General features: G+C 44.8%; 1 protein-coding gene across 1 annotated transcript in view; it reads right to left on the reverse strand.

Moving 5' to 3' along the window:
• The window catches only part of FBLN5 (fibulin 5), a 54,041-nt gene extending 42,120 nt beyond the window's left edge, over window positions 1–11,921 (reverse strand). Inside the window, exon 1 of the mRNA XM_073350702.2 lies at window positions 11,691–11,921. Coding sequence (XP_073206803.1) covers window positions 11,691–11,877 — 187 coding nt within the window. The 5' untranslated portion in view covers window positions 11,878–11,921. The remainder of the gene's footprint in view (window positions 1–11,690) is intronic.
• Between the last annotated feature and the right edge of the window lie 341 nt (window positions 11,922–12,262).

The following is a 12,262-nucleotide window of genomic DNA, read 5'->3' on the forward strand; positions in this document are numbered from 1 at the left end:
CAACCCTCAATGTCACCCGGCTTTGGGTCCTTCCTGGGCTCCCAGCAGCTCCCTCCCCAGTCCTGGCTGCAGTGTCTCCGGCTTCATCCACACTGACCCACAACTGAGCACCTCTGCCTGTGCCCAGCCCACTTAGATGATGTTCTGCAGCAACAGGGAGGGGGAGGAGCTGCCTGGCCCAAGACCAACTCCTCCCACTGGGCACTGGCACCAAGGCCCCACTCACCCCAATTCCTATTTGCTCCATCCCCAGCCCAACACACAGGGGCAGAAACATAGTTCAGCCCCCAAAATATTTCCAAATGGAGGTGCTAGGCCCTACCTCCAGCCCTGGTTCTGCCCTTCTGCTGCCTCCTACTGTCCCTGCCATTAAATAGGTGCCGTTTTGGATTCTCCTTCCCTCCCCTACATATATTTGTCCAGGTTGAATTTCCTTTTGTTAATTTCTTGCCCATAGGAAGGAAAGTGTAACACCGCTTTATAGGTATGTCTGCGCCGCATTTTAAAACCCAAGGCAGCAAGTCTTAGAGCCCAGGGCTACAGACTCAGGTTTGCCAAGCTTGTACTGTGGCACGGAAACCAGCTGTGTAGATGTCTGGGCTCATGCTGGAGCTGGGACTCGGAAGCCAAGGGATGGGGAGGGAGCTTCAGAGCCCCAGCTCCAGTCCAAGCCACAACATCTACACAGCTGTTTTTAGCGCCATCGTGCAAGCCCAAGCCTGTAAACCCGAGCTCCGAGACTCACTGCTGCAGGTTCTAATACACCGTGTAGATGTACCCTAAGGCTCCCTGGGTTATTCCCCTGCCCACAGTGTAGTTCACAAAGCCTTCCCATTTAGCGTGATCTGCAGATACAGGACCTGAGCCAGTGCCAAGGGAAAGACTCCCCTTGACTTAAGCACTGACCAATGCTGCAGCTACCCCAGGAAATAAACAGCAGCAGTACACGTCGTGACTGAGGCTGTAGGAACTTTCAGCGAAGTGGAGGCTATCGGCTGTGTGCCTTTAGCAGATCCAAAGACTCGCAAATGTACACACGCTGTAGAAGACGACCGCCAGCCATTCAAATGCCATATTTACAGCTATGTGCTGTTCGATCAATGACTAATAGGATTCCCTCTGGAGTGTGGAGCCAGCTGCAAATAATCCCAGCAACAGTGACACACAGCAATATTAGACTGGAGGAATATGACCACGGGCTGAGGATGTCCAATAAAACCATTCTGAAATCAGCGAACACTCTTTTCCACATAATTAATGAGGATATTAAATAAGACCAGACTTGATAATGGTCCCTGCAGCACCCCACTAGAAACCTCTCTCTACTCAGGTCATTGCCAAGTATCATTATCCTTTGTTTATAGCCCTTCAGCAAGCTTTCAACCCATGTGTCAGTGTTTATGTTCAAGCTAATACTAATTTGAATTAGTATTTCACAATACTGTATCAAATGTTTTACCTAATTCATCTATGGTGTAACTCCATTGGCTTCAGTGGAGTTATAGCAGGGATGAATTTGGCCTATTTTATATTAAATTATCTATCCCTCTTCTCCAGTACCATAGGCCCTATCTGTCTATCTGAGGTACTGATATGGTCCTCCTCACAACAGGATCTGAGTGCCTTACAATCTTTATTGTATTTAACCTCAACACCTGTGTGAGGTAGGGAACTCTTATCCCCATTATACAGATGGGGGAACTGAGGCATGGGCCAAGATTGTCAGAAATGGCTAGTGATTTGGGGGTGCCTAAATTGGGACACCTTCCAAGGGCCTGATTTTTCAGAAGTTCTGAGCACCTGTCCTCCGAAAATCTGGCCCCTTTAAGGTGTTAGTGTTGAATATCTGAAAATCTTGGTCTAAGTGACATGCCCAAGGTAACACAGGAAGTCTATGGCAGAGCAGGGATTTGACTCTGTCTCTCCTCGGCTAATTCCCTAACCACTGGACAGTCCTTCCTCCATGTGCCATTGTGCTCCCTTACATGACAGGAAACCTACAACCATAGATCATGGCTGTGGGAACGAGATACCAATTAGAGGCTTGTCGGGGCAAGACTGAGTAGGGACTTCTGGGTTTGACCCTTTGTTCCTGCTAGGCAGCCCCTTCAGCCCACAGCTGGAATACTAATCGGTATTCTACTGAACAGAGCTGGGACAGTATAGACCTCATGCATGTGCTAGTAAATTTATTTTCTTTAAAACTTTCTCACATCTCTTAAGTAATAAAGTGGGAAACCAGCGAACTGGTGGATGAAAAGGTTAGAGCATATTAGCCTCCACGCAACATAAGGCAGCTCTTATTTTTCTGCATTGCAGCTTCCTCATGGCCTCTTGAGTCCTAGGGACAAAACACAAGAGCAACGCCAGCACGTTTACTCTGCCTATACAGTCTGGCACGGCACATGGCTGAGCTGGCAGATTTACATTTGTGAAAGAGCCAATTCATATTTCTATATATTTTGGCCAAACATCTCGATTGTGACATATAAACTCTGGCCAATTTCAGCCTAGAGCCAAATGGAGAGAAACGAAGCTGACCCAAGAAATATAAGGCAGGAGCCAAGAACAACAATGACTTTCATGTCATGAAGAATCCTGCCATCTCTAGGCACTATAGACACACAGCCTTATGCAGGGCTGAGCACTGCATTGATACTACAATGAAAATGAATAAGGCTTTCAGTATGTTTCAGACTGAAGTTACCCATGTTATGCTGCTGGAGAGGAGAGAGAGAGATTTGTTCAGGAAACATGGAAGCCCTCAGGTCTCAATGGAATGTTGGCCAGAGTCAGTTAGAAAATGGAGAGAGGAACAAGTCCCAGACTTGATGGATTGGAGAAGAAAGACTCAGGCAGATCTTCCAAGATCAAGTCATGACTTCAAGAAAAAGAAATGCTGTAATTGGTTGGCCAGAGTGACCTGTTCATTCTTTTACTTTAAGAGCTAGCCCATAAAGCAGCGTTCATTTAATCCACTCCCAGAGCAGACAGAATTAATCGGCACATTCTGACTTTAACTGATTTGGTCCTATTGAAATCTCTGTAAGTGAGAGAAAAGTAAGATACACTGAAGGCAAACAGCCTTGCAGTCCCACATATTAAATTAGGGATTCACAAAGAGTATAAGGAATCGATTAGAGATTAACAATGTGGGTCAAATCCTGCCCTGACTGACGCAGTGCTCAGCATGTCCTCTGCTGCAGGAAAAGACATGGTGGGCTTGGGCATCAAAATGCTACTCCTCTCAATTGAAGCTGGTGTAACCTCCCACTGGCCAGTCCTTGCCGCCAATTGCAGCATACAAGCTGCTCAGTTGGGAGTCTAAAGATAGGTGACCCCTGACTCACAGATGATGCTCACTTGAGGCCATGGCATGCAAGCCAACATACTAGCCAGCACTGTGCAGAGGTTATCCCTTGCACACTGTCCAGCACTGTGGAAAGGATCTGATCTGCAGCTTGCCTGGGGCAGGGGAAATAGGTCAATGCATCATACAGCAAGGTGACTCTGGAGCTTGCAAGGGGAGAACAGGGAGTAATGAAGAAAAACAGATTCTGATGAGATTGAGAGTTCCCAGTTATGGGGGTGTGAACCTGGCTGTGACAGGATCCCTGTTTACATAGGGAAGTGCACATGCCCAACTGCCCCATATGTGCTTACAAAGCTGGGCCTGCCCAGCCTGAGTGCAGGGTCCCTTGCTGTATGCTGTGGAGTGACACCTCCCCTTTCAACCAGGGTCCCACACTCTCCTTGGTTTCATTTTGTCCTGCTCCTCAGCAGGTTCAGAAAGCAGCTCTAGCACCCGCAACCAGCTCCCCACCAACATGCTTAAAAAAACCCCCAAAACTTTTAGTCACCCACCCAATAAGCAGCTAAAGAAACTACTATAAACAGATGCAACTCAGCAATCACAAGGAGTAGCTCCAATTAACCTAAAGAAGGGCCCCGTTGTGATAACTGGGCCAACCAATTTACCTGAATTGTGACCTCAATTGTAAAAAATATACAGAAGGTCAAAAGATGTGACAATAACCTAGAGTAACACATGTTGATGGAACATAAGTCAAGCTGCTTTCAATAATGAATGTTATAAACCGATGAAAGAGAACCAGACAGAGAGACTAAATTAGTCAAAACCAAAAAGGCCACATTGACATGATTCAAGGGCTGTGTTGAAATCATGCTTGGTAAAAACAGATGTGGAACTGGAAATTAATGGCCCAGAATTGGTGTGTCAGATATTAGGCCTAACTGTAGGACAAAATAGTGAGTAGTTGGGCTATTTCTCCCATCACTTCCTTTCTGGGTCTTTAAAGAAAGACTTGGGGAAAAAACGAAGGAAGAACAAACAGGGGCTACTGAAGAAAGCATCACCATCTTGGCTGCCACCTCCACCATCTCCCCGAACCCCAGGCCTTTGTCACCCTAATCCTGAGAGATGCCCTCACCAGACTGGGCCAGACAGAGGGACCCAGATGACACCACCACCTCAACTGCCTCCAGCTGAATCCCAACCATCTCCTGGGACAAAATGGGATCAGACTTTAACAGCAACAGCAACATATGCTGCAGAAGGAGAACAGCTCTGAACTTGGGGCTGCTTCAGCTCTGTATCCAGGCCAGGACATAGTGGCTTAGGCCCATGAATTGATTAAACTAACTCAGATAGACTCACTGGGACAAATTTGGCTCCAAGATCCTGAAATCCTATTGAAGCCAACGGGAATCACACCCATATCTGAGAGTAGACTTTGGCCCTCTGACATCAAGATTCTCTTTAGCTGAAATGAGTTAATTTATGCTTCTACTGCTGGTGTGTTATTTTAGCGTCTCTCCCCACATCATCACACATCAGTACAATTAGTCAGTGATGTTAGAAAGGCACTGAGATGCAGGATGATATACTCTTGGGGGGAGGGATAGCTCAGTGGTTTGAGCATTGGCCTGCTAAACCCAGGATTGTGAGTTCAATCCTTGAGGGGGGCCATTTAGGGATCTGGGGCAAAAATTGGGGATTGGTCCTGCTTTGAGCAGGGGGTTGGACTAGATGACCTCCTGAGGTCCCTTCCAACCCTGATATTCTATGACTCTACGTTTACTATTACACTTCACCATCCCCAGACGGCCAGCTCTTTTTTTGCAGCATGTTCCAGAGATGCCAGTTTTCTTAGTTACATGAAGTTTTCTTGGCTCACTCATTATATTTCTTGGTTCTATATAGGGAGTTACTTCTTTCTATATAAGGAGTAACCTTCACACACACACACACACAGTGTGCTCCCCTGTGCTTTAACCACTAGACCATGCTCCTTCTGCACAGGGATTTATGGGGATGAAAATCTTAACCCCAGAGGGCTCAGTTTATGCCAGCACACACAGATGCTTGAACCATGGACTGATTCACGCCATTGGGAGGCAGCTTTCGCATAATTTCTTTCCCTTACAGGTTCCACTAGGGTCGGTGGGGGAGGGGAAGGAGGGGAATTAGCTGATGGGCAGGACTTCATAGACACCTTGCTGGTGCAGGATACTCAGGAGAAACACTGAAATAACACCCTCTCCCAGGCCACCCACACTTGCAACTGTGCTGGTGTAATGGCTGTCATCATTGCCAGCACTGAGGCTTGAACCAGAGCCCCACTGAGCTAAAACCACAGCTCTCTTGCTTCTGTCTGCTTTCCTTGATTCTTTCTCCTCTTCCACTCCTGGCTCCTCCCATTCGACAGATGTGTTAATAGGATAAAAAGTAAAAACAAAAGCCCATCCCTTACAATTCTTTCTACAATGCCCCGAAGGATCTATACTTCAGGCATGTTTTAAAAATCATTGTAAATCAGGAAATGGTGCGGTGGAGTGAAGGGAAATTGGAAAGAACTCTCAGTTTATGAATGTATAATGCAAGAACCTGGGCTCTAATTCCAATCCAGTCTTGCCAACAGTTCCTGGACTGAGTTCTTCTAACAAAAGGGGCATTATGATAGTTAAGCAGTCACAATTTGAAAGGAAAAGAGTCAGAAATTATATAAATTAAAAGGGACACTGTCAGGTTAGAGCTCGTGGGTGAGATTGCTGTTTACACCAGTGCAAATAAAGTGCAGAGTGGGTGTAAATCATTCCCATTTTAAGTAGCAGGTTACACACACTTTTTACTGGTGTAATGAACACTGCATTTGCCAACCCCAAGGCCTGGTCTACACTTAAAATTTAGGTTGACAGAGCTACATCACTCAGAGGTATGAAAAATCCACACCCCTAAGCAACATAGCTGTGCTGACCTAACCACAGTGTAGATGTAGGTAGATGGACAGAAGAACGCCATCAGTCGGGGAGGTATTGTTCCTACACCAATGGAAAAACCCTTTCCATTGGTTTTGTCTGTGTGTACACACTATGGGGCTATGCTGGTATAATCACTGTAAAGTAGACATGCCCCAAGTGTTCAGAACCATGAGTCGGTCCCCAAAGAATCAGGAGGTTTAAAAATTACCACTACCACCACACTCTGGTATCGTTTTCTATGCCTGGTGGTTTTTGAAACTTCAGGTGGCACGTGGGTACTATTTTCCAGCTTTTCTCTACAACTATAAGGGCTAGAAACTTAATTTTTTTTAAATGAAAGCGGAGTATTTCTACACAACATCACCATTCCAGCAGCTGGGGCACACATAATGACTATACCAGATGAGGACAGATTCTCTGTTGCCCTGCTTGTCTTTCTAGAAAACAAATATCCTTCCCTGTGGTGCTAACAGCAGCTCTTAAGTGCTCTCAGTGTTAATAACCTAAGTTTTCATTTATTGTCTGTAAGCTGTTTGTTTCCCTTTGGGACAGGGTGCAGAAGCCCCATACCTAGACCAGCAGGGAAAGGGTTAACCCCTTCTGCCCTGTAAGTGGCAATAGCCGTTTCTTTCAAGTGCATGCAGGGTTCTTGTAGCTGTGTTAGTCCCTGGATATTAGGGACACAGGGTAGGTGATTGTCTCCGTCTTTTATTGAACCATCGTCTGTTGGTGAGAGAGAGACATTTTCAAAAGACTCTCAGGAGGGGAGGCAGAAGCAGTGCATACTATAAGAGGGGCTGCTTTTCACCCAGTGCAAGAGGATCTACAGGGAGGCTCTCTGGCTGCAGGATTGTGGGCGAGGACTGCGTTAGGACTGAGGAGAGCCAAGCAGTGGCAGGACTGGGGAAGGAATCTGTTCACCTTGCTCCTGTGACTCTGGCCAGAAAGGATGAGGCCTGGAGGGCTAGAAAGGGATGGATTCTTTGTGAACTCTTCCTGACCAGGCGACGAACTACTTATGTTTATCTTTAGCTATGTTGGAATAAATCAGCCCCTCGGAGGGGGAATATTATTTGAACCACCTGGGGTGTGCATTCCTTAGAGAGTCAAGGCAAATGGAGGGTTGGCTGGCCAATCAGTTACCAGGAGGGGATAGACAGACCCACTCACAATGTTCTTGCATTTCTCTCAGCTCGGATAGTGAAAACAGGTTTGTCAGGGAATGGTTCATTCATTAAAAAGAATGTTTGCACTGGAATTTAAAAAAGAAAAGTAAAGATTTCTATTGCATTAGTTTGGCAAAAGGGTATCTTATAAATCCTAAATGTGATCTGAGAGAGTTTCTATAGCCTACGCTCCATAGAACAGGTGGGTGCTAGGCTACCTCCGCTCCCATTGAATTCAATGGCCAAAAGTCCCATGGACCTCAATAGAAGTAGTTTGGCTGGTAGTGAGCACGTTTGAAAACTTCATTGTAAAAGACTGTCTGAGGTTTTTATGGGGCTAGAACATAGACATGTGGGGAAGGGCGGGGCAGCTTGAAGGGTCATTGACACTGGCAGTTGTTTTTATGGCTCAGGCACCCCTTTGGTTCAGCATTTCTTGTGTATGCCTGGTGAAATTCACCCCTATGCAGAGGGTCAGAACAAGGCCAATCCATTACTTAAACCCTGAGCGCAAGGGTGAACTTTTCCTCCATAAAATACACTGTTCTGGCTGTAGAAGAAATACTAAAATGGGCCCTACGTTTACAGCAGAGGAACTTACAGATGCTACAGCAAAGCGTGACAATCTTCTCTACTGTCTGCTTAGGTGCCTACCGTTCCCATCTCAGGGAAATGAAACACAAATGGTCTCTAGAGCATTTCACTAAATAAACACACAGTTTAAAACAAAGTCGAACCCAGTGGAGACCCAATGGCTGTGGCCAGGTCTTGTTTTCTTTCTTTAAGCTTTATTCTTTGTCCTCTTACACAAACACTATTATCTGCCTCAGTTCAAAACTGATGGGGGAGGTTCAGAAAATGCTTCCAGCTCATTGTGATTCTGATGGGCCACTCTCCATCTTTTCCCAGCTATTACCTGGTCGGTGGTTGCATTCAGCACAGTCTCCCCTAGCAATTAATTGCTGTAGTCACAACTCCAGGTGGCTCTACTGGAATGGTGTGGATTGAAAGAAGCATTGGCCTTCATAGTTCTAAAAGCCCCTACAGGAACCATTATGTGCTTGGGCTTGCAAGTCCCACTCGGAAGGTTTAATAATCCTACCCACTTTGATTTTTAGGGATGGGTGTGAACATAGCAGAAAGGACGGCCCAAAATTTCAGAGTGGGAAGTGAGATCCTTTTTTGTGCCCTCCAATTCCAGCACTTACTTTTAATTTTAAATGTTGCACTTACTGGCCCATCTACATCAAAGTTAGGAAAATACAAAACATTCCCAGAAGTCTCCAAACTGACATACATCATAAATGATGTGAATTGATTCAGTAGGGTCAGTCGGACTAGTTAATACTATACTTAACTCACAACACCTGTCATCTGAGGATTTCAAAACAGTTTGCAAAATATTAATTAATTAAACTTCACAACATCAATTATTATTACAGCTGGTTGGAAAATGGGTTTTCCCCCCATGAAAAATTTAATTTTTTGGCAAAAATTCAAATACAAAAAAATTTCTGCAAAAATCCAGAAATATTTTGTCTGAAAACCAAAATGTATTGATTCAGAAATGCTTCCCTTATGAGAATTGTCATTTGGATGCCTGAAGTTCCCATTCTTGGATTCACCAAGGGCAAGTCATGCCTGACTAAATCTAATTGCCTTCTATGACAAGATAACTGGCTCTGTGGATGAGGGGAAAGCGGTGGACGTGTTGTTCCTTGACTTTAGCAAAGCTTTTGACACGGTCTCCCACAGTATTCTTGTCAGCAAGTTAAAGAAGTATGGGATGGATGAATGGACTATAAGGTGGATAGAAAGCTGGCTAGATTGTCGGGCTCAATGGGTAGTGATCAATGGCTCCATGTCTAGTTGGCAGCCGGTATCAAGTGGAGTGCCCCAAGGGTCGGTCCTGGGGCCGGTTTTGTTCAATATCTTCATAAATGATCTGGAGGATGGTGTGAATTGCACCCTCAGCAAGTTTGCAGATGACACTAACCTGGGAGGAGAGTTAGATATGCTGGAGGGTAGGGATAGGATACAGAGGGACCTAGACAAATTGGAGGATTGGGCCAAAAGAAATCTGATGAGGTTCAACAAGGATGAGTGCAGAATCCTGCACTTAGGACGGAAGAATACCATGCACTGCTACAGACTAGGGACCGAATGGCTCGGCAGCAGTTCTGCAGAAAAGGATCTAGGGGTGACAGTGGATGAGAAGCTGGATATGAGTCAACAGTGTGCCCTTGTTGCCAAGAAGGCCAATGGCATTTTGGGATGTATATGTAGGGGCATTGCCAGCAGATCGAGGGACGTGATCGTTCCCCTCTATTCGACACTGGTGAGGCCTCATCTGGAGTACTGTGTCCAGTTTTGGGCCTCACACTACAAGAAGGATGTGGAAAAATTGGAGAGAGTCCAGCGGAGGGCAACAAAAATGATTCGGGGACTGAAACACATGACTTATGAGGAGAGGCTGAGGGAACCGGGATTGTTTAGTCTGCGGAAGAGAAGAATGAGGGGAGATTTGATAGCTGCTTTCAACTTAGGTTGGATATTAGGAAAAACTTTTTCACTAGGAGGGTGGTGAAACACTGGAATGCATTACCTAGGGAGGTGGTGGAATCTCCTTCCTTAGAGGCTTTTAAGGTCAGGCGTGACAAAGCCCTGGCTGGGATGATTTAGTTGGGGATTGGTCCTGCTTTGAGCAGGGGGGTGGACTAGATGACCTCCTAAGGTCCCTTCCAACCCTGATATTCTATAATTCTATAATTCTTCTCTATTGGCTGGTCAGACTACATTTCCCATCATGGATTTCCCCTCTTAGAGAGAGGAGGCAGTGCATCATGGGAGTCCCTGGCTGTGGTGCATCTAGGGGTTCAGTTATATCTCCCATGAGAAGAACAGGGGCATGAGGAAATTGAACTACGACTCCTATGAGGCATTGCAGCAGCATATCCAAATACAAATATTTCAGGATTTGGGCATTCAGTTTTTCAATGAAAAAAATATTCTTCTGTGGAAAGCAGACATTTTCATGAAAAAAATCATTTTGTTGAAAACCCAAATTTTCTAACAGTTTTGACGGAAAATTTTCAACTTCTTGTGTCCATTTTACATGTGGGATAACTGAGGTGCAGCAGAAGATAGTGGTTGCACATTGAGTCCATGACAGAGGCTGAACCCATAACTCCTGCACTACAGAACACTTGGAGCCTGAGTGTGATCTCACTGATACCAGTTTATCACCAAAGTAACTCTGCTGATTAGTGGCATTATGTCTGATACACCTATGTCAGTTTAGAATTTGGCTTGCAAGCTGTACTCTTAAAGCTAGAAAAAAACAAACAAACAAACAAACATGGTTGTGATTCTTTCTCACTTAAACTGATGTAAATCAGGAGTAATTCCATGGATTTCAAGCATCATAGCTGGGTAAAAGTAGTGTGTGTGGGGTCAGAATCAAGCCCAAAAGATGCACCTCTAGAAAAGCTACAAAACGGAGAAAACAGTAAGAATAGTTATTTATTATTTGTGTTACAGGATCCACATTCTATTGGGGCAGGGACTGTTTCTTACTGTATGTTTGTACAGTGTTTAGTACCGTGGGGCCCACTTTTAGTTGAGGCCTTTAGGCATTAAAGTTATCCTAGTACCAATACTAGTTTTAGGCACTATACATATATATAGTAAGAGACAGTCCCTGTCCCAAAGAGCTTACAGTCTAAATAGACAAGGCAGACAAAGGGTGGGGGAAAGGAAGTCTTATTATACCGATTCTACAGATGGGGATCTGAGGCCCAGAGATTAGGAGACTTGCCCAAGGTCACACAGGAAGTCTGTGGCAGAGCTTGGAATTGAACCCAGAGCTCCCGAATCCCACTCCAGTTCTTTAAACACAGACCCTCCTTTCTCTCAAGGACAGACTCATGATAGTGGAAATACATATATTGTATGCACCAATAAATCAGCTAACAGAGCCATCTTTCAAATCACCAGGATGGATTTTCATTTTTAAAGAAAATATGCAGACTGGAGAAAATACCTTTGCTTGCCCTGAACTAAGACCATACAAGAAGCATAACATATGTCCTTCTATGAGAAATGCTATAGTTCAAACACAAGTTATCAGGCTTCAAGCAAGAATTAGTGTGTGACATTGGCCTCAGTTATGCAGCAGGTTAGATTAGATTATCACAGCAATCCTTTCTAGCCTTAAAATATATAAAGTGTTCTGCTACTTACCAACACATTGGTTGTTTTCATCCATTTGGTAGCCAAACCGACACATCAGAGGTCTTGTAGCAGTGGGGTAGTTGGGAGCTGGTGGTGGTGGATAAATGTTTGAATAAGGATTCAGATATGGTGATCTATAAACTGGATTTGTTCGGGGAATGCATAAATAGCCACCATTCTGATTAACACACACCATATCTCCTCTACAGGCCTCAGAAATAGTCCGACATTCATCAATATCTGGAAGGATGTAGTAACAGAATGGCAATTAGATCAGCAATTTCCACAATTGGTCCTTAATGTGACACATGCACAGAACAGCACATATGATATGGTTTACTTGGGATTTTGCTGAATATGTGATACATGGCTTGTGCTAGGAAAAGCTTCCTTTGTGGAGTCTCACTTTGAAGTCAGCCCACATCATAACAGGAAACAGCACATATTTTCAACCTAGCATGTGTTCTACTTGTTCTACTTTACAATCAGGAAACAAACCACACTTTTCTTTTCTATAGACACTCCGTTTAAACACTGATTACACATTGCAAGAGCGTCCTACAGCCTGTTTCTCCTAATGG

This window comes from Lepidochelys kempii, chromosome 6, assembly GCF_965140285.1.
Source record: "Lepidochelys kempii isolate rLepKem1 chromosome 6, rLepKem1.hap1, whole genome shotgun sequence".
NCBI classification, from domain to species: domain Eukaryota; kingdom Metazoa; phylum Chordata; order Testudines; family Cheloniidae; genus Lepidochelys; species Lepidochelys kempii.